The sequence below is a fragment of the Phoxinus phoxinus genome (assembly GCF_949152265.1).
Source record: "Phoxinus phoxinus genome assembly, chromosome: 24".
Taxonomy (NCBI): domain Eukaryota; kingdom Metazoa; phylum Chordata; class Actinopteri; order Cypriniformes; family Leuciscidae; genus Phoxinus; species Phoxinus phoxinus.
The window spans coordinates 8,527,036-8,550,773 of NC_136899.1; the positions used below are offsets into that span (position 1 = coordinate 8,527,036).

Sequence of the window (23,738 nt, forward strand, 5' to 3'; positions counted from 1 at the left end):
GCAGCCAATTTCACATAACATGCCAAAGAAATTGTGAATTGAAAATGAATGAATTGCTCATTTAAACCTGGAAATATACTGGCAAGGCTACAGAGAACTTTTTTCCATTGCTAAGCAGTTTTACATGTTAAACAATAACTGTTAAAATAGACAGAGTGCTAAAATAGAACTTCAGAGCTTACGTATAAATATTTATTTGTAAAAGTGTAGTTCATGTAGACTATTGCATTTTAATTTTAAAGGGGCCATATGATACATTTTTAACACTTTTCCCTGAGGTCCATTAATAATGATAGTCAAGTTTTCTCATGCCTCAGTGTTTTCTAACATTTTGAGGATTATCATAAAGCAAATCCAGCTTTAAGGGGTAATTCACCCAAAAAAATAAAAATTCTGTCACCTTTATGTCGTTCATTTGTGTTCCGAAGATGAACAAAAGTCTTAGAGGTTTGGAACGACATGAAGGTGAGTAAATGATAAAAAAAGGGGTCACTATCCCTTTAAATGAGCTGCGTGGACTGACTGATGCAATCAGGGTTAAGATTCATGAAACTTAAAGTCTATTGACAATTTACCTTTTTTTTTTTATGGAATATTGCTAGCCTAGAAATCTAGACGCACCCTAGAGGGAGCAAAATTAATTTTGCAGCCAGGGTAGTCTAGCAACTCTCCGTTGGCTTTCGAGCTGGAAAAACCGAACTCTAGTCAGGCCAATCACATCGTGTATAGAGTCGGTGGGCGGGCCTAACATAATGACTGCAGAGTTGTGACGGTTCCACGTGAATTCCCTGCTACTTGAAAACAAAGAATGGCTGCTGCTGCCGGCGAACAGCGGTCTTTCGAATCGGCTTTGGCCGCGACTCTGGAGGACTTGGAGTTAAGCTTTTCTTTGAGAAAAGAACAAAGAACGGCACTTAAGTCATTAAGTCACGAAGCTCCGTAGTGCCATTAAAAGCTATGGCAGACGTGTCATTCAACGTATTGTAAGTCGATGTACCATCACAAGGGTCTTGGAAATATATTATGAAGGTTGAAAAACTACATGGTGTTGCTTTAAGTCATTCTTAAAAAAGGAAGATGTGTTCGGAGTTTTGCCGACCGGATACGGCAAGAGTTTATATCAACTAGCTCCGCTGGTGGGAAAACGCATGGGTCTCACTCAGCCACAACCGTTCGTTGCTCTGGTTGGTTGTAGCGCTATCCTATTGCGTGCAGAGGAAATTTGACAAACAACCGTTTATCCCTTTCCCTTTGGATTGAGCCATGCCAATGGTGAGTTCCCATACCTAACATCTTGATGTGGGGGTCTGGCTTGCCAGGCTAGAATATTGCAGTAATTCTTACAAATGATTTATCTGTTGATGTGTAAATGATTTATCTATTGATGTGTAAATGTGGACATGTTTTAAATGTTTTTGGAATTTTTATAGTAGAATGACTTCAGAATGTTCAGGAATTAACAGATGCTCTTTTTGGATTGAGGAGGAAGTTATGAGAATCTATTACTGTATTTCAAAAGATCAAGGAAAATGATATGACCCCTTTAAATTTCAGCAACATATATATCCCTTAACAAACAGAGCATCATGTGCTTACTGTGCTTGTACATTTCCACATGATGAGCAGAATTACAAGAGTAAGAAAAGTATCTCTTTAAACAATCTGTTCTAGTCTTGTTGTCCAACCACAGGAAGGAACTGGTAGTGAAAGCGTCCTTGTTAAAGTAAAATATCAGAAACAAACAGGCTCATCAGTTTCACCTCACCAAAATCTGAGAGCACGTTTACATCCTGGACTGAAGAAACATCAACCAAATTAACAATTAGATCCATGTGCATGTCCATGTTTACTTGTTCTAGAGAAGTCATCCCTTTCTCCAGCTTTTCACTAAATATCCATTCATAGTTTTGTTCCCCCAGAAAGGTCATGACATGATTGTCAGTAAGGGGCGTGTCCTAGTTCCATATTCCAAGACACGCCCACTTATCAATTCTATTTTCTTTCTACGCAATCCGTGACCTCCATCACCTGTAATTCCACTGTATTTGTGTTGGTTTGGCCTGACCGTATGAGCTCAACCATTGTAATAGGCCACAAGAGAGACAACAGGTCTGTTGGTGAGCTGGCCCGCAGCAGGAGATGGTTTCTCACCCTCGGAGGAACTTTTCGGGCCCCCACTGTTTGGGGCACAGAAAGTAGGATGGCCAGCCGAGGCCACCGCGAAGGTCACATTCTGGCCATTGGCGCGTCGCACTGTCCTGAGAGTTTTGGTGACTTTGGAGGAGTTTTTAAAGCTGGAGCCTCTCTCTGGGGTGGTGCACATGACGAGCGCATGGAAACATCTGCAAAACTGACACACAAAGATTGAGAGAGCAGGGATTACATTTCTAATCCTTAAAGGGATAGCTCACACAAAAATGAACATTTAGTCATTTATTTTTTACTCACCCTCATGTCATTCCAAACCTGGATTTTCTTTCTTCTGTGGAAACACAAAAGAAGATATTTTGGAAAATGCCTGTTCACACTAAGAATGATAACTATTTTAGCATCCACACCAAAGGACAATACCATTCTGTTATTAAAACCAATTCTAGTTTTCATTATAGTTAATGTCCTTGGTGAGAACAGGCATTTAGTGTTTTTCGTCCATACAATGAAAGTCCAATGTTGTTTTGGACCCCAATGACTTTCATTCTGTGAGCAAAAAACACTGACATTCTCTTTAAAATATCTTCTTTTGTGATCTTAATACTAATTATAGTTCTCATTATAGTTGTTGTCCTTGGAGTGTACTGGCCTTTAGTTGTTTTGTTTTTTGTCCATACAGTGAAAGTCAATGGAGTCCATGTTGTTTTGGACCCTAGTGACATTTATTGTATGGACAAAAACTACTGAAGCTTTCTTTAAAATATCTTCTTTTGTGATCCACAGAAGAATATCAAACAGGTTTAGAACAACATGAGTTTCCTCTTTAAGAGAAGGAAATTCACATTTTCAGTCGAAAGACAAACAAGACAATGCCTGAATGTTCACTTGATTGCACAGCTCAGCTCATTTCTCCCGTTCTTTGCCGGATTTGCAACTGTACAGACAGCAGGAATAATACAATAGCAACGTGGGAATCATCAGCCCTGTAACAACAGCTGATGCTATGTCTCCTCTAATGTGGACAGGGTTGTTTGCAAATTGAAAGCTCTCTGTTCACAAAATTCATTAACAGAGGCAGGACCTCTTGGCAGGAGTGTAGGCAGTGATTATCTGAGAATGATAGAGATGCCTAGACTGGCGATTTAATTTCGCCCTGGAGCTCAGTCTCGAAACCTGTACATTTATCTATCCTGCTTCCTTTCCAAATTTGCGGGAACCAATCACAAACTGGCTTATCCACCTGACGCGCTATTGGCAGGTTTAACACGATAGAATGACGATAGAAAAGCACCGAATCCAATTCCTTTTAACCTCTCGACGATGCTCAATGGCTTCTTTAGTTTAGCAAACAAATCGTTCGAGTGGGTGTAAATACCACTCACTTTCATGTTTTTTTTTTGCACAACCTGCGAAAATCGCTCGATGTCATTGCTGTTAGCCCTGCAAACCGCCTATCAATGCTACAAACCAACATGTTTGTTTTGTACAAACTGGAGTTTTCGCGTCTGATTGGTTGAAGGACTATCCAATTGCGCACAGAGTCATTTGAACTATGATCACGCCTCTTGTGCAGTAGAAAATACAGAGCAGACTCCCCAGACTAATGTTAAATCTTAAAAGATTGAGCTTGGTCTGGTGACTGCTTTGACTTGGTCCAAACAAAGAGATGTCTGATTTAAGGTGCAAATCCCTCGCTGAGCATCTGTGTATATAACTCTACATTCATCCGCACGTGGATCACACACTCAGAAGAAACAGTCTGTAGGCTTTGACCACCAGGTCGCCACGGATGGAAGCAAAGCTAGCTCTGTGTTCTTACACTGCACTTTTCATTATAGATAAAGGTTTATTGTAATTAATCATAACTGTCTGCTAAGGTCTCAGAGGAGAAAAACACATTTTCCAAGAGAAGGTGTTCTGTCGATATGTGTGTGAGATTTACCACATCCTCACAAAACAACCTTCACCATTAAATTGACAAATTCAGCCAAAACTTTGAAGAGAGTTTTATGAATACTAAAATGCAGAGGTGCAAGTATTGGTCACAAAGGTTGAGCAATTCAATTTCTGTAACAGTAACACTTATTTTAACCTTAAAACAATGACAAAGCAAAATATTTTGCTCCAAGCAAACCCATTTTCAGCAGAAATGAGGAAATGTTTGTGTGGCCATGACTCTATACCACCTTCAGATTGCATGCAAGTGTTGAGTAGATGAATGGCTAGTCATGAATTGTTCCCTCAGAAGGAGAGTGGAACTAATCTGCCCTTTAAAATCCTCCTTGTTTCTGGAATGGTGGCTTTTGAAAAACATTAAAAAATATATATAATTTCAACCTGGAAATAAACAGAAAGTTTAAGACGTTTGACAAATACAGAAACATTATGATATAAAATGAACAAGAAAAATTTAATTGTGAAGTATTTCCATATATATCATTGAACAATATATATTATTGTAAATACTTTTTTGACCTAGAAATACTCAATTACATCTTGTAAAATAAACCTTTTTCTGCACAGATTTTAAAGTAACATAATCCACAAAACACAGAGCGAGATTTCACCCCTTGAGAAAACGTAGTGTACTTAGTATACGTCCATGTTCACTGTATACTTATAGTCTACTACATTTCCTCAGAAGATGCAGAACCGTCATGTTTTGGCAGTTTACTCTCTTTGTATGTTATATAGCCTACTTGAAACATTGCTGTATTAAAACAAAAGCTTTTTAGATACTCAATAATCAGTGCCTTTCAAACAGAATGACAACCAAAAGAGAGAGTCAGAGACAGACCTCTGCAGGGGGTTAGATTTGGGTCACGGGGTCACGGTTAATGGCAGACTGCAAATACACACTTTTCCCAAGACATCTGACTTCAGTGATCCTGTTAATGGCCATTCAGTGTTCTGTTAGTGCTGATGGAAAGCAATCATGCATGACCCCGACACTCACTGATAGTCCTCCCAAAAACACTCTTCATGCCTCCACCTGAAATCCACAGCTAGTCCAGACATACACATGTCCTTAATGCTTTCTACAAACATGGATGACCTATAATGCAATGAATCTGAAAATTGGTCATGTTGCTGTCAGCCGTTGCAGGTGTGCAGCTTTTTTTTGAGCGAGCAGGTGAGGAATGTGATGAGTCTAAGGTGGGAGGAACGAGTCTATAAATGGATTCAGATCCACACACTCATTACAGGAGCTGGCAGGAGGTCTGGTGAACCCCGCAGAGATGACGAAGGTGGCTTTGCATCTGGACATGCTGTAAGACATAACACAACTATCTGGCTGGGTGTTTCAACCGGAATCAGGTTTAGCGCATATGGCACATTGATTTTACATGGCCATAAACTTAATTTACAAGGATTAGAAGACATTAATTTAGTTGATTAGTGTGTGCAATTTTCATGGTTTAAAACTAATTAAACTCCATTGCCAGCATTTGTGGCAAAATGTTGATTACCAGAGAAAATATTTGTGACTCTTCCCATAGTATGGCATCTACAATGTAAGTACATGGGGCTGTTAGATTGGATGGATCTCAATGCCAGAATAGGGATTTGCATCATTTGATCCGACCCAGGATAACGAAACCCTGCCAGAAGATTGAGAAAGCCAGAGAAGAGCAGAATCAGGAGACGAAGGGATGATAATAAAAAGAGCAGTTTATTGAATAATCTTAATGCCCATAATGTTTCAATGCTCAGACTTCATCTGACTAGTACAAATTCAACAAGTGTTATTATACCACAGCAAAAATAATTGAAAATGACTGCTTCGCCACACCGTCCTTTAACGTTAAAAACCTTGAAATGGAAACATTATCTCTTACTCATGAAAACAAATAATTCTTGAAACCATACAATCACACAATTAAATAGCAATCATTAGGAAGCATCGCAAGAGCAACAAAATAAGTTAAAAAAAAAGTAAAATAATAACTATTTGATAAATAAACTAGCTAGTGATGGAGGACATGTAGAACTTTGTGAATGACCGGCCTTCAAATTTTGCAGACATCAGCAGAGCTTGCAATAACACCTTTACCTGTACTTTATGTTCCCCATGATCTGATAATCTGGTAAGTCCAAGCGTGAAAATCCAAACTGAAGCGTGAGGGGAAAAAATGTCTTTGCAATTTCCCTAAAAGTCTGAACTTGACTTAAGCAGTTCTTTCTCACCTCTGGCAGATAATGAGCAATAATTTCTGTGTATACTCATGCTGGATAAGTGCATGTTCTTTTGGCCGGGGTAGCCGGGTACAATCCGGATCAAAGAGGAGTGCTGGGTAGCAGACTTTTGAGCAGATGATGGTCTGGAAAGGAGATGATTGGCTCTCTGCGGGGTGCTGAGAAGCTTGGGAGAGAAGGACAGAACTTACTCGCCAATTATTCTACACCTGATCACAGGTGGTCCGGAATAACTGATCCCAGTGCTTGGATAAACTGCCTGTCTCTCTGGAAAGCAGGTTTGTTTGTCTCATTGTCTCTTACATAGTGTGCAATACAGGTAGGCTATATTTGCAGTCACTTTTACAGCAAAAAACAAACAAACATTTATTTACTTATATTTTTTGTCTTGTTTTGCAGTAAAACCATCAAATTATCACAAAAAACATACTCTTACCAGAGAAGAACAAAGTTGTAAGACATTTAGATTTGGTTCACCATTAAATTTGGAATTTTTTATTTTTTTTGCCAGGTGGGTTTCTTGTTTTAAGCTTAAACCTCACAAATGTGTGTTATATTTATAAAAACAATGAAATATAAGTAAGTAAATAAATAAAAAGCAATTAAGTAAGTAAATCTAGTTCAGTCATGAAACTCTATGTAGGGCACAGGCTGATAGGCCCTTTAAATGCTTGTAACTGTATGGCACAAGCCACAAGCTGATTGGCTGCTCTGCTAATCCTGCAGCTAATGAGATTGCTTGCTCAACATTTAAATAGTCTGTTCTGTAAGTCTTCCAACGAGTCAGAGTTCCTCTAAAACCCTCCTCCTCCCCCAGCTCCACCTGTCTAGATCTGCAACAGGATTTATGTATGTCTATTTATGCAGCAGCAGCAGCAGCAGCATCTCTTACATGCTCACAGTCTGTGTATCTATTAGCAAGTCCATACAACAGCAGTTGTAACACTTCAGTTTAGGGTCCTATTCTAACTAACTATTTGCTTATGGTCATGTATATTACTAGGATATTGGCTGTTTATTGCATCCAATCACTGGTTGGCTGGTATCTCTTGCCACAAGAGTAACCCCTGACGTCATGTACAGTATGATGTAGGATATCGGAGTATCGTATATTAAAGTTTTAAATATGGACATTTTTCTTACAAAAACCCAAACCAACAAAAAAGTCAACTTGCGCAGTGCATATCTGCCAAAAGCTAGTTATTATAGCTAATAAAGTTTTAAATATGGATTTTTTTTTTTCTTACACAAAAGCATCGCTTCGCTTCACAAGGCCTCTATTAACCCCCTGGAGACGTATGGATTACTTTTATGATGGATGGGTGAATTTTTTTGTGCTTCGAAATCTCCCCCATTCCTCCCATTATACAGCATGGAAGAGGCAGGATATTTTTAAATATATCTCAAATTGTGTTAGTCTGAAAGAATATAGATCTAGGATGGCTTGAGGGTGAATAAATCATGGGATAATTTTCATTTTTGGGTGAACTATCCCTTTAAGGAAGTTTTCAATGGAAGCCAATACGAAAATATTGAGAAAATTACTTTTTTGCAGTGCAATTTACATGTGCTTGTGATTCTTATAGCCAATTAATGAACAAGGGAGTTTTTTTCAGTGCACTGATGCTTCCCCTAAGCACACATTGTGCTCTTAATAAGGGAGAAAATGTGAAATGTGCCAGAAAATTCTTTGCGTCCCAGGAAAGAGGAAGCAGTAAATGCAATTACCACAAAGCATGACAGCTCCTGAACCAGGGCGGTATAACAGTACAGTTATTTACTCACGGGCTCAGGGACTTTGCAGCTCTCTTGCACTCCAAAACTCACTCTTTTTCCATACTCTTCCATTTTCTGCCGTCTTTCAATCTCCGGTGGTCATATCGACACATGCCGAGTAGATACTTGAATCTGTACAGCACTTTAAGTCTTCAACTCGCCTCAACTCACAGTTTCCATGGTTACGGGCTGGGAGGAATTGAAGACTGAAAATGACATACAGGTGACTGGTGTCTCCTCCGACAGTCAAAACTAGTTTCTCCAAGTCTTCATCTCCGGTCTTATCACAAGGAATTGTTTGGAGCAGAAGCTTAAACCCACACAGAAGAGATAATACAAAACCTGTTCATATGTACACAGGTTCAGAAATAACAATAAAATGTGCATCTTGTATCAGTTTGATCATATAAGAAGTGCTGCTTTGAATGAAAAGTTTCTTTGAAAACTTTTTACTTTCGCTGAACATACTCGGATACAATCCTTGATCACAAACTAGAGCATTGAAAGTTTATATTTACTCGAATGGTTTGTGCATTCTTCCAAAGACCAGCATAAACTATTTGCTGTTTCATTTTTTGCCATAAACTAGAATGAAAATTCAAATGGAATACAAACCAGGCATCAAAGCGGCATGGGATGGATTTGAACAGCTTTACAGGAGAATGCACACTGTAAAATATAATCCAAAGATAAAAAAAATAACAACACTAAAATACAAAAAAAAAAAAAAAAAAAGTTTTTTGCTTTCTGGAAAACAAGTAATGCATCTAAAAGCAGCTTTTCTATTACAATATGTTCAGATTTTCTGAGAAACTTGGCAGATTAGTTGGATTAAAGCATTTTTTTTTAGCTCAAATACGATTATATATATATATAGGCCTATATATCAAGAAATTGGTTTTATGATTCAGTCTCATTTTCCCTCTTTCCAGCATTCACTGGAGCTGGGATAATCAATATTGTTTGGCCTTTTACCAGTAATTCACATCATTGTTGTTAGCTTTATCATGTGTAGTAACTTGAAATGATAAGGTTTAAGGTATTTCATGCATATTCATGAGCATCCATATAGTTTTTCAACAATTTAAGCCCTTTGCTCTCCATAACTTGTACATTACTTAAAGAAATGAACAGTACATAAGAACATAATTCTGAACAATTTAAAACCATGTAAATAAAGGGAAAAGTCTGAATATAACTCTTTGCGAGCTAATTCACCCAAAAATGGTAATTCTGTCATTATTTACGCAACCTCATGCCGTTCCAAACCTGGATGACTTTCTTTCTTCTGTGCTACTCAAAAGAAGATATTTTAAAGAATGTTTTTAAAGAATTTCTCAAAATATATAGAAGAAATTAAGCCATACAGGTTTGTAATGACAAATGACAGATTTTTCATTTTTGGGTGAACTATCCTTTTAATAAATCTCAATATATAATTTGAGTTTGTGGAAACATGACCTTTTAAGTACATTTTCATAAAATAAGTAGATAAGTTGTACAGTGCAGGGTAGGAGAGGAAAAAGATGAGCAGAAAGAGAGATTAGAGGTTATTAGCAGAATACAATTCAAAACCAGTTTTTAAAAAAAAAGAAAAAAAAAATCCTTGTTCAGTTTCCTTGTCCACTTTTTGTCCCCAATGAAAAACTGAACCTGAGAACCTGATCTTAATATTACAGCTTAATAAAATGTTCAAATGGTACAGTTTAAATCAAATGGTCTTTGTATGTCAGCCTTGTGATTTTTCAATACACAACCCATAAAATGTTATAATTGAATCTATAATGACTTGTCCAGAGGAGCTATGAGGACTTTTATTTTTATGGAGCTATAGTTTAACTTAAGCAACCCAGACATTCAGACAATTTTGCCTTCACATTTTTTTTCAGCCCACATGTTTTGGACAAAAATAAGTTCTTAGGCAAAACACATATTTCACATTCAAAGGCGAATTGGACTTAGACAAAGAATGCCTTTAACTAAGTTTGTGTGATCTGTGCTGTTAAATTCATTCTAAAATGAGGTGTTGTTGATCATGTTCTTTTGGGAATGACACCCAAACTGAAGTTATCAAGTTATCCTGCTTTCAGTGTGTTATTTTAAAGAAAAACTGTTAAAGACTAAATATAGCAAAGAATAGCATGTGCTTATTACAAAACACAGTAGCATCAAAAGCATTGAGTGACATAACATCATGTAATATTCATATTGATATAAAAATAGCAGATTACTGATTAGTAGCTTGTGGGTTACCCACCTGTTTGTTCATGAAGATGTAGATGATGGGGTTTATGACGGTGCTGGTCTTGGCTAACAGAGAAGGAACGATGCTGGCCGCTGGTGTGACCAGGCCGGGCCGCCCAAACGTAGCTAGCAGGGCCATGATCCCGTACGGTAGCCAACACAGCAGGTAACACACCACCATGGTGACCACCATGAAGAGCACACGCTGCTCCCGTTTACGACTCACCACCGTATTGATCCGGCTCACCTTTGTCATTGCAATTAGGGAAGAGCAAAAAGAGGAGAAAAGAAGACAAAGAAAAATATGTGAGGAACATGACATTACACTGACAGCGGTGTCATTGTTTCTAAGGCAAAATGATAAAACTGTATATGCAGACATTTACAGATTAGATGAACGTTTAGCATAAGCTTCAGGACAGTTTGGCAGAAATGGATACAGCCGTGAATCGATCGCTCTGGTCTGTAATAGACCCTTAAACACAACAATGGGCGAACAGAAGGATCATTACACGTTGTAGAATTGCCTACTGAGCATGACACACCATTTTTGCGGTGTTGTAGCACTTTGTCTGACAGCTGCTAAGTGCTCTTTTGGTGTAGGTGCCCAAGAGCTGAGAGTTGCTACTTTGGTTGAACTTTAGTCCCTGAAGTTTGGTGCAGTGGCGCTCTGAAGTGCATTTCGCTCCCAGAACGCAATGTGGATGCGGAGTCAAGTCCTTTTCTTTATCAGTGCTTTTGTCTTATTCCAGTATAACTGTCCACCAGATACATTTACTTACTAACACTTCTATTCAGCAAGGAAGCATTAAATTGATCAAAAGTGAAAATAAAGACGTTTACACTATGTCAGTTCTTTTGAACTTTCTATTAAACAAAGGATCCTGGAAAAAAGTATCCACAAAAATATTAAGCATGCAGCACAACTGTTTTCATCAATGATTGTAATTTTTCTTAAAATCAGCATATTATTATGATTTCTGAAGGATCATGTGACTGTAGACTGGAGTAATAGCTGCTGAAAATTCAACTTTGCCATCAGAGGAATAAATTATATATTATTACATAGAATAATATATTATATATTATAATATAAAACAGTTATTTTAGATTGTAGTAATATTTCACAATATTACTGTTTTTAATGTATTTTTGATTAAATAAATGCAGTCTTCTTAAATATAAGAGACTTCTTACAAAAACATTGAAAAAATCTTACCAACCCCAAATTTCTGAACAGCGGTGTATGTAAAAAAATTATAAGTAATTTATGTGATCAACTTTGGTCATGGGATCTTCAAACTACAAATGCAACTTTGAACTGGTTAACAAGAAACATCGTGCAACCCAAATCTGAAGTTTCTCCTAAATACAAATTTATTGCATATTTAAACCAACATATATTATTTTAAACGAAAGCAGGGTATTTTTTCTATACGTAATATAAAATATTTACAGTTTGGTTCCACGTGCGAAATATCCTAGCAATGTTGTTTTCTAGTTTTAAGGTTAAATTGAACTATTTATATATATTTTAGATTTATGCTTTAAACAGTAAAAAAGGGGCATAGAAAAGAAACATGAAGATATGTTCTCTGAAAAACAAGTCTTAATACCTTACACAATTGCGCTTTTGATTTAGGATGTTTACAATCCTTTTCTTTTACTGGAAAATTAAGCAAAAATACTCAAAAACTCACATTCTTCCTGCATTCATGTCAAATCACTTGTCAAACCCAAATAAGTGACCATACAAGTAAAATGAATAAAGCTGTCTGGAAAAAGAGAGAAAGCATGTATTGGTAAGTAGTAGCCTTGATAACGTTTAAATAATTTACAATAAGCCACATTTCCTCACACATAACTTGATCAGAGTCATCCAGCACTTTGAATTATATGCGATACCTTAAATTACAACATGAACACATTTCTTCCTGATTGGCCTCTGAATGTAATGTAATGGCCAGTGCCCCGAGTAACATAATTGGGCTTTGACTATGAGCTAATTAAGAGCAATGGAGTGGAACGAGTGCAGCCTTTTCTTCACAGGCGGTCCGCGCTAGGCACCCTCGATTCCACCGTCCACCTTGAGCAAAAGCCGCAACTTGACAAATTATTACTTAGCGGAATGTCAGATCAATGTCAAGTTGCTAATAGGCTCCCCATGGAGTTGTGCCACTGTTTTTTTTTTTTTTTTTTTTGTGGTTACATTAAAAAGTCCTATTTGCACAGAAGGGCACCACACAGGGGTTCAGACTGTGAATAACACTGCGAGGTGTGAAGGCCTACGGGGGTGTGAAGTCATGGTGCAGAACATCACCAGAGGACACAGCCAGCGGCACATCTGCGGCCGCTCTACCAATTAAGAACTAGAGAAGACGTGATGGCTGTTTGAGATGCAGTGCTGAGGTGGGTGGACAAAAAAAAAAAAGGGCAGTTCGTAACCCGTTAGTCATCCACAACTTCAACCCAATTGAAGTTTGATTGGCAGGTGGAAATTTCATGGTCACATTAAACACAGGATGCCAAGCAAAGCAGGCTAAAGACAGACAACCTCAGATGTGAATCACAATAGGAGACAGCGAGTTTGTTGTGTTTCTGTGTAGGTGTGTGTCCGTAATCCTCAGATGAATTCCAGTAATTACAGCACAACTCCTGATGAAACATTATTGCTGGGGAATAGCAATTATAAGCAGTTATTTAAAAGTGCCGAAATGCTAAATGGATTAAACAAATAAACTGTGAAATAGGGAAAATCAGTCTAACTAGGACAGCAAATGTGCTTTGGGAACATTACAATAATCACACGGAGTGTGAAAGCAAACGCTCAATCAATGCTCAAACCCTTATTAGCATAAATACATATATTGTTTAGCGCTCGATTGAATAGATTAAGAACAAAAAAACACAAAAATCTGATGACAGTCAGAGCTGTCAAACTAAAATGTGCCTGGAGAGACATACTGCAACCGTTCACAAAGTTGCATCATTAGAGCGGGCGAGTGCATGTAGATCCAGGCGCGTGTTACACACCTAACCCCGATGTTGTGGTGGTGTTGTGGTAATGAGGCTCTCCCCTCGGGGTGCGTGTGAGCCCTGCAGTCAGAAGGTGGCAAACCCAGCAGGATGGAGAGCCGTGAAGGAGATGCTAATGCAAGTGGCATATCCAGCGTCTGTCAGAGTGTGTTTGGTCAGGGAGGATCCCTCGGGTATGTGGGTAGGTGGACGTCAAACATTATGTTGCTAAGAAGATTCTGAAAGCTGTGATCACAGCTGAGATCGGCAAAATAAAGTTGTTTCCGGAGATCTCACTGTGGTCTTCTTTAATACTGATAAAACAACAGTCTCCCTTAGAAAAAGAAATGTCTGTCAGCAGTCTGGGGAACTTGGGTAAATCTTTCAGTTCTCCAGTGAACCTGATATTTTGCTGATCTGGGGGGTTCAGTTCTAAAGGCTTAAGCAAGATGATGATACTCCTTAAAAGTTCACTGCTCCGAGGCTTTATGAGTGATCCAAGTGCAGCATTTATTTAGGACAATCCATAAAAGTAGTCAAAATCAGACAAATGGTCAAATACACACAGCAACCCAAACTCAGCAGAATCCAAGGAAACTGGCCGAGGACACGAAATACCAGAACAGGGAAAAACAACACAGGTGCTCAGAAATGCAGCGCTAACCCTAACAAGACTACGCAATGAAAGCAAAGGAGAATACAGGTTAAATAGGCAAATACAAACAAGCTAATGAGCCACAGGTGGGAGAAATCAAATCCTAATGAGGCATAATAATCCTAATGAGGCATATTACATATTTCATATGTAAGCAAAATTGACATTATAACTGAAATATACCCATTAATCAGAATCAAATCGTAATCAAATTGAGCGCTTCTGAATACAAATCAAATTTAATCAAGAAATCTGTTTCTGTAAATCTGTATACCCAGCCCCACAGTACAAATGATCATGAATCCTGTTCACACACACAAAATATCAATTTCACTTGCTACCAGTCTTAGAAACAACAGTTGATATAGATAAGTCTGAATGCTTCCATGAAGTTCACAAAAACAGTTACAGAGAACAGTTTCTTATCATTAAATAATTTCTCTGAGCATGCTATTGTATGGAAATTTCAGTAACTGGCTCCATATATCAATTATGAAAACAGACTGATCTGTTTGATGACTCAACTGTACGTAATCATTCAATAAAAAGAACAATAATCTGGCGATAGAACAGTTGTAAGCAGTGGGCACAATCTGCACCCACCGAAGATTTCCACAGAACTGGAACAACCTTCATTCACCAAGTTCTACACATCCCCCAACTCTTTCATGCTCAATGATTAAATATTTGGGCTAATTTAATTGTGTTTTCAGCTTCCAATACTCTCAGCTCCGATTAACACATTTTCCCATGCTTAAATCCCTTCGGCAGATTTCCCCATAAATCAACGCAGAAAATAATCCCCAGATTCCCTCTGGGCCTCTTAACCATTAAAGCCTATAATAGGACATTTTTATTTGTTAATAAAACTCTGACATTTATGACATCAGCACCATTCCACTCATATGTTCTTGTGCATCCCCGAGCTCTACATTTTACACCATTAAAATAATAAAAGATGGATGGATGGATGGGTGGACAAACAAAGGGGCAGATAGATAGAAAGACAGACAGACAGACAGACAGACAGACAGACAGACAGACAGACAGACAGATAGATAGATAGATAGATAGATAGATAGATAGATAGATAGATAGATAGATAGACAGACATAGATAGATAGACAGACAGACAGACAGATAGACAGATAGATAGATATATAGACAGATAGATAGATAGATAGATAGATAGATAGATAGATAGACAGACCCTAAAGCACTAGATCTAATTAAAATAATTATTCTTGAGTAATGAAGGACATTAGGAACTAAAAAAAGAAACTAAAAAAGTGTGTGGGGGGGGGGAAATAAGTAGAGAAAGAGAGTTGATAGTTGAAAGATGGATGGCTGGGGTGACAGATGGAGCAGTGAGTGAGAAGCACAAAGCAAAGTCAAAAACAGACTTGAAGAAAGTGTCAGCCAGCGAGAGAGAAAAGGGTGACGGTCGGTACTACAGTGTATATGTATGAGGAGTAGGAGTAGAGTGACAAGGGAGAAGGACAGATAAAACATTCTAGACCAACCCATTTCAGTAAAATAGGGCCTGAGGATCCTCTCCTGATTGATTTGGGGCATAACCTGATCCGTCGTCACTCGCACTAAACAAATACAGTGGACTAGATCATTAAATCTTTTGTCTGACAGGTGGGCAGACCAGTTGTGAGTACAGCTGCTTAAAAAGCTCCCAGGAGAGTGTGTTGCTCTGTGCCTCTCTTTCTTTATCATTCTTGCTCTCCCTCTATTTTTAAGCAGCCAGTTGCTAGTACAGCATACATAAATCAATGTCTTTTGGTAAACAGAACAGAGTGCAGACGTGAATGTGATGAACTCATTTTGGCGGACTCTGTCCTCATGTAAACTGGTGACGGGGTTGAGTGTGTGTTCAGCAATACAAACGCTCCTCCCACCCCCACAAATCAAATTTTCTGAGTGTAATTATATCACTCTATTTGTCATAACATTTTGATTAAATTCAGTGTCCACTAATTATAGACTGTTATAAAACTCAATCAAATGGAAATGATAAAGTCTGTGCAGGAGTTTCATGAGAGAGATAAGCCAATAAGAAAAGCATGAATGCATTATAAATGAATGAGTCACATTTTATCCTTTTAATTTAAACTGTACAACTGTTTCAATTGGACAGCTACTTGTGTGTGATCAGTCCTGAGAAATTAATCTTTAAAGGAACACACCAACTTTTTGGGACTTTAGCTTATTCACCGTATCCCTCAGAGTTAGATAAGTCCATACCCTTTTCATCTCTGTGCTTGCCGTAACTCATTTTAACGCACCCACCGCTAGCCTAGCTTAGCACAAAGACTGTGGTAAACGGCTCCAACTAGCATACTGCTCCCAATAAGTGACAAAATAACGCCAACATTTTCCCATTTACATGTTTTGATTTGTATAGTCACAGGGTGTACAAATAACAAGGTCACATGAGACACAGCCATCTTCTAACCGTATATACTGGGAACTATATTCTCAGAAGGCGACGCGCTGCTACTTGGGCGGAGTGATTTGCTCACAGCACCTGAGATTTGCTCACTGCCTCCGTGCGGCTCATCCTCTGTGCCTCGGGCTTCCCCTCCACCAGCTTGGGGAGAGGCCGAGCCCCCAGCTGCACCTAGGGCCTCCGGGCCCATATCTCCACCTCTGCCTGTCAGCCCGCCACCATCGACTCTGCGGCCAGTCTACCCGGTAGCTCTGCTGGGCTCCCTCGTCTCTCCAGTTCAGCCCCCGGTGGTCGACGCCCAGCTTCCGCATCGGACTTTCGGGATTCCGGCTGCTTCTACACCCTGCACCCCTACAGCTTCATCAAACTCCTCCCTTCCTCCAACCTCCCTGTATTCCTCACTCGCTCCAGCGTCATCCCGGTCATCCAAGTCCTCGTCACCGCCTCAGTCCAGCGAGTCAGCGGCTCAGCTTCAGCCCTCCAAGCCTACGATGTCGCCCCGGTCCATCAGCCTCTCTGCTCCACCAGTTCTTCCGCCACTCGCCTCCATCCATCGATCCCAGGGTTTCGTCCGCCCCCTTCTGTCAAGACTCCCCCCTGGTTCCTCCCACCGTCAGCTCCACCATGATCGACAATTCCACCGACTCCTCATCACCATCCGTCACCAGCTCCACGCCTGTTCTCTTTAGTCCCCGTCCCCGATTAGTTTACCGTTCTCCACCTGTGTCTAGGCAGTTTCCTCATTTCCTCCTGTGTATTTATACTCCCTGTTCTGTTCAGTCCCGTTTCGGTTCTCGTTCATGTTGAACGTGGTTGTGTCTGTCCTGCCTGAGTTAGTTTCAATAAAGACTGTTGTTACCCACATCTTCGTCTTGTGCCTTCAACGACCACAACAGTGTTACAACGTTTTTTTTATTTTTTCCCATATAAGCATTATTTATCAGCATATTAAGAGAATTTCATAATAAACAATGTTCTAATTTGGTAAATTATTTAGAGGTGGCAAGGGAAGACTTTGAAATTCACCTTTGTTTTGTCCTCATGAGAGTTTTGATTAATTAGATTACGTACGTTGCTTGATTATTACTTTGAGCAAAATATAAAAATGGTCCATATTTTTCATAAGAGGTAAACGCTGCACCCCCAGTATGTTTTCTCAGTCCCAAGGCCATCTATGTGCCATACACCCATAGGTGTAAAAAAAGAAGTGCACCGTCTGGATCCATAATTATTATTTTTTAATGCCGATTTACATTCTCAGTGCATATCGCCACCTATGGGGCAGTTGTGCAATCATTTTTTAATCTTATCTTTTAATCTTTTATCTTTAATCAGTTTTTTTATTACGTGAACAAGAATTAAATAGTTTTATTTTAGTGTAATCATTCATCAAACAAACAGTGTTTGCAAAGATAATATGGCTGTAAAAGTTAATTTAGACATTTTACTTCCACATTTCATGTAAGGTAAGATGTATCACATAGTCTATGTATTTTTATAGAAATATATTATATAGAAAACGTCCTGCTGCCAAAAAAAGAAAGAAAAAAAAGATCTACAATGTTTAAAATGAGAATATATGCTGAATACCTCTGAAGTAAACTAAACTGCTCCAGAGTTATGTTCAGAGTATTGCTATGGCTACATACCCTGAAAGTTACCTCACGTTATCCGCTTACTCTGAGTAAACTTACCCAGAACACAGCACATTACCTGATTTCTGGATTAGGTTTGCAGAAGCCCCTCCCCTCTAACCCATTCCTGAAGGACCCTATCCACATTAGAACATCTGCAACATTCGCCCAACCACAAAAACAAAACAAAAAAACACTGCTCTAAATAGTACAAGACAGAATATGACAGTGCAGCACATTTTCAGAATTGCCTCATAATAATCTCTTTCAGGACTGCAGAGTAGGATTTCAGCAGCGGATATAATAAAGACATGTGACAACAGAGATTTGGTGAATTATCTGACAACCTGAGGGCTGTCTGTTCAGTCTGAAATGAAACAGAAGATGAGGAAAGACTGGGAGAGAGATGGCTAGCTAAGAGCAGGGGTGTCCAATTCTGCTCCTGAGGGGGGACATTTGTCCTGCAGAGTTTAGCTACAACCTTCCTCAACAAACTTGCATGGAAGTTTCCAGTATTACTGAAGACTTTGATTAGTTGGTTTCAGTGTTATTTTTGTGTCAATGAGATATCATTATAGATTTTAATAATAGTTTGAAGATTTATATTTTCCCCTTTAAAAAATGATGGGTTATTTCAACCCATGTTTGGGTCAAATATGGACAAACACTATTGGTTTAAATTTTTTAATGAAAATTTTAAACCCAATGGTTGGGTTTGTCCATATTTGACACAGAGTTGGGTTAAAACAACCCAGCATTTTTGAGAGTACATTTTTGTTATTTTGTTATTTTTATTTACACTTTTTATGAACACACATTTGTTCACATTAGTGAATGCTAACATTAACAAACAATGACCTACATTTGTTACTATTTTTATTCATTTTTCTTAACGTTAAATACAACAGTTTATTGTTAGTTCATATTAGCTCAGGTTCATTAAATACTATTAAAATATATAACTTTTGATTTTAATAATGCATTAGTAAATATTGAAATTAACATTAACTAAGAGTAATAAATGTTTTTCAGAAGTATTTTTAAGTTAGTTAACTAATGTTAACAAATGGAACCTTATTGTAAAATGTTAGCATTTTGTATAGTTTTTATTTTATTTAGTTTTAGTTATTTTAGTAGGCCTACATCAAGTTAAAGTAAATGAGAAATATTTCCTTGACAACTATCTGAAAAACTATCTTTTTTTTTTTTTAACCGTGTTCAGCTGTGTTTAATTAGGAATGGAGTTAAACTCTGCAGGATGGTTCCCTTCCAGTAGCGGGACTAGACACCTCTGTTAATATCATTGGTCCTTGAAGTTCATTAAAGAATAACTGCTTTTACAACATATGGCCACTTAGTCTACCAATTCTCCAAAAAGACTTTAACTTCATTGCCGATGTCATTTGAAGGCTCCCAATTAAGAGGGACTGCACTGTAAATAGCAGACTAATTAAGTTGCAAGTCGTCAGGCTCAACTTCAAAACAAATAATACAAAATAGGTAATACTTATATACAGCTCATCATTTACTCACCCTCATGTCATTCCAAATGTGTACGACTTTCTTTATTCTTTGGAACACAAAATATATTTTGAACAATCTCAATGTTATATGCCGATACATTAACAATCAATGGGGCCCAACACAGTTCCACTTTGATGTTCATTATATGGGCAAAAGCAGTTGAAATGTTGTTCTGCCAAAGAAAGAAAGCCAGAGTAAATGACATAATTTTCATTTTAAGGTGAACTATCCCTTTAAAGAAATGCAATTTGAGAAGTTAGAAAGAGCTGGGAGCAAGCAGTAAACTCTGACGAAAACCATTCAACCCCATGCAGCCTTCAAATCCAAACCTATTCAATTAAATCAAAACGATTCATCTGCAAAATTTCATTCTTCAAACCTCACCTGAGGTCAACACTTTTCAGCGATGGCAATGTGACCTATAGCAGATGTGAACTTGGTTTCTCTCTCTCTTTGTCTCTCGTTCTGTCTAGCCTGTCTCTGTGCGAACGGACAGTTCTGTCTCGAAGGATGGAAAAAACGAGCGTGGCAAATCTGCTGGGTTTTTCTCCCTACGTTTCCCCAGCATGCTCCTTTTTCACCCGCAGTGTGAGTTTACAGAAAGAGACAGGCCGTGTCCGAGCAAATGAGGCTGTTCTTTGGGAAGGCGCTCGGCCCCCTACCGGGTGACATTTTGGATGGGTTAGTCAACGGCTGAGTGGAGCGATAGGAGCTGGGAGGGTTACTATGTGCTCCATGCACTGTGAATTCGCAACTGTCACATCTTCATTCAAACTTATATAACAATGTGACACTTTCTGGGGGACGGAGGGACAAAGCCTGTAGGTGTACTTACTGTAGGTGACATTCAGACTGTCACAGTTTCCACCCTAGACTCTTAAAAATAAAGTTTCCAAAAAGGGACAGAAAATTTATAGAAAAAAACATTTTAGGTTACCTAAAGAATCTTTTAGTGAACAGTTCTTAAACTAACCATTTTTTCTTAATTTAAAGAAGGAATGAAGAAAGAAATTTTTTTCTAAATAACGTTTTGTAAGGTTCCGTCGATGTTAAAGGTTCTTCATAGAACCATAGACACCAATAAAGGCGCCATAGCACGGAAGTTGCGATAGCCTTTTCTTCCTTGTTGTGACGTACGTCCAAGTGAAACGACTTCTCGGACAAGTAAAAATGTAGGCCGGGACTTGATTTCGTCCATCAGGAATTGATTGGATCTTTGTTAGTTTGTAATTGCTGTGATTTCATGTGAGTGAAAGGCTGTTGACATTTATAATAAATGCTGCAACATTCAATAAAGAAAAATAGGAATATTCAATTTTGATTTCATGGTGGTTTTAAGAGTGCATGTTGTAATAAAAGCCTGAAAGGTGGTTTGTGGTGTTATTGATCGTAAATGTACCTGAATCATTATCCAATTGATTGCTTGTGATGCATGCGATTAAAAAGAGCTTTTAGCTTAATCGAAGAGCTGGTAACTATGTGTAATATAACATCATGTGGCATTTTTTATCACCCCCTTTGAGATTTATCAGAGTGGAGGGTGAATATATTTGACACCTGTCCCCCTAGGACTCCACCGCATCGAGCGGTCAGAGTCACATCTCGAATAAACACACGGGGTGCTAATTGTCTAAAAGACTCTGTCTCTGCGCCTGTGGTTCAATACCATCAGTGTGGAGCTACAATCACTCTTATACAGTGGAGACGACACTCTAGTTATCTGATCTCATGCTACGATTGGCCTATAATTGCCTTGCATTAAATGACATCTAAATAAATTGCAGGCAGCGGATAAGGAAAAATGCATTTGATCAAATTCAATGATTTTATCATCTTCAGGACACCATTATGCAAATGATTTCGTGTGAGGTGTCATAATGCCGCTCTCTAAGCATCTACATGAATCATATAGACTGTTATATACTGTTGGCAATGTCGTTAGTAATGGTCTAGCCTATTTATAGACCTACTGTAAATAACCCTCAAAAACTTGAATGGAGGTATGAAGTTAAATGTCATGTAGAGGTGACTTCAAACTGCAAATCTTGAGCACTTAAGCACTTAACCCTGGGTTGCTGCAAAGGGACTAATGGCGCAATTGGATCCCCGAGGCCAGTTCCGTAAACGTAGCCGCCAAGTTAAGACCATGCCTTAAGAACTAGTCTGACAAACTAGCGATTAGTTACGGCCAATCAGTCTTTCTTTTTGTATTCAAATTAGACCAATCTACATTTTCATGTAACTGATTTAAAATAGCTTTGAACAGTCTTGAAGAAGAAAAAAAAACTTGTAAGGCTAGTCTAAGCAGTTTATGCAACCAGCCCCTGGTTAGTGAGGAAGTGTGCACAAATTGTTACAGTATATACAGCTTATATACAAGACCCAAGACCCAGTATATACAAGACCCTTATCTCGACTGGGATCGTGTCGAGGCTTTGAAGCTGCATTGAAAAAGACATTTGAAGCTTCTTTGACCATTGGAATATTTGGTTGCCTTTAAAGTCCATTAAATGGAGAAAAATCCTTGAATGTTTTCCTCAAAAACCTTAATTTCTTTTCGACTGAATAAAGAAAGACATGGACATCTTGGATGACATCGGGGTGAGTAAATTATCAGCACTTTTTTTTTTGAAAGCAAACTAATCCTTTAATCCTACCCAATTCCTAAACTTAACAACTACCTTACTATTATTAAGCATTAATTAGGAGTTTATTGTTCATTTTATAACAAATTTGGTTAAATTTGGTTTATTTATTTATTTTAATACATTTTTCAAATGTAATTTTGTTCCTGTAATGGCAAAGAAGCTGAATTTCCAGAATCTTTAATCCAATCTTCAGAAATCATTCTAATATGCTGACTTGCCGCTCAAGAAACATTTCTTATTATTGTCAATGTTGAAGAAATTTTTGTAGAAACTGTGACAGATTTTTTTTCAGGATTCTTTGATGAATAAAGTATCCAAAATAAAAGGAGACTGCAAGGTTATAAGCCCTGTGAGGTACCCATTCTAAAGGTTCGTTTCCCTTTCTGCCCTTTTGAGATAGTAACTCGTTAATTGGAAATGATTTCCGCTCAGGCTTAAGGAGAGACCTCCCTTTGTTCCTGCATCTATCAACACAAGCCCAGGCTCAAAGTTATCTGCTCTCACAAGCATGTATCTGTCAGAGAAGCAAAGTCTTTTCACCTCTGAGGTTAGATCACACCACTGATGTCTGGCGATAAGTCTTGACCTAAATACAGTACTGTGATGCAACACGGTATAACCGTGGCTTCACATAGGCTATACAGTGCATGAATCTACAGAAGACATTCAGACCAAAATGAGATTCAGCAGAGTTTTCGCACGGGAAAATAACCTCTATGAAAGTGCTTATGTTAATGCGATGACACAAGCTGAGCGGTTTGAGTTTCTGTTGAATGAAGTGAAACGAAAAGGTGACGCTTCCAGTTCTCAAAGCATCAATGGCCCATTTTAGACAGGGCTAATTTACATAAACATGAATGTTTTAATTTCCAAACTCTCTCAGAACATCACAGCATATTAAAAGTGCTGAAACACCCATTTCGTACATTGTACTCCATTTAGACGCAGAGATTTTTCATTCATTGTTGCTTTTGAAACGTAATTCAGCTGCAAATCAAAGCATTTTGTTGAGTCAGTGCATTTGATGTAAGCAGCTGGTGGCCTCTGTTAGCTAAACCACTCGGCGAGGAAGGAAGGAAAGGAATTGTGGGAGCTTTGAGAGCACTTGTTTTGTGTTTACTTCAGAAAATTGGGCCACTCTGGGTAATCAAATAAAAACTTCTCAATTGAAATGTTATTTTCTTCCCATCTTCATGCAAATTTGGACACGATTTGCTCTGTGCCCGACGTAATATGGCGTTTAATTTGCATTCAAGAAGTTTCACACTAAGCATTGAGAATAATTGTCAATTGTTGCTGACGGACTGTTGATCACCGGACAACAGGACATTTCCTGTCGAGCGGTCGACAATGAATTAATCTGGCTTCCTCTGATAAATTGGAAATGATAGGAAACACAGACAGGAAACTGCCGCGAGCTGAAATACTCAAACTGT

General features: G+C 38.4%; 1 protein-coding gene across 1 annotated transcript in view; it reads right to left on the minus strand.

The window, feature by feature from the left end:
- tmtopsb (teleost multiple tissue opsin b) overlaps positions 1-23,738 on the minus strand; it is a 31,745-nt gene continuing 8,007 nt past the window's right edge. Inside the window, exons 3-4 of the mRNA XM_079602749.1 lie at positions 10,382-10,615; positions 1-2,350 (exon numbers count right to left, since the gene is read on the minus strand). Of these exons, the coding sequence (XP_079458875.1) occupies positions 2,075-2,350; positions 10,382-10,615 (510 nt within the window). The 3' untranslated portion in view covers positions 1-2,074. The remainder of the gene's footprint in view (positions 2,351-10,381; positions 10,616-23,738) is intronic.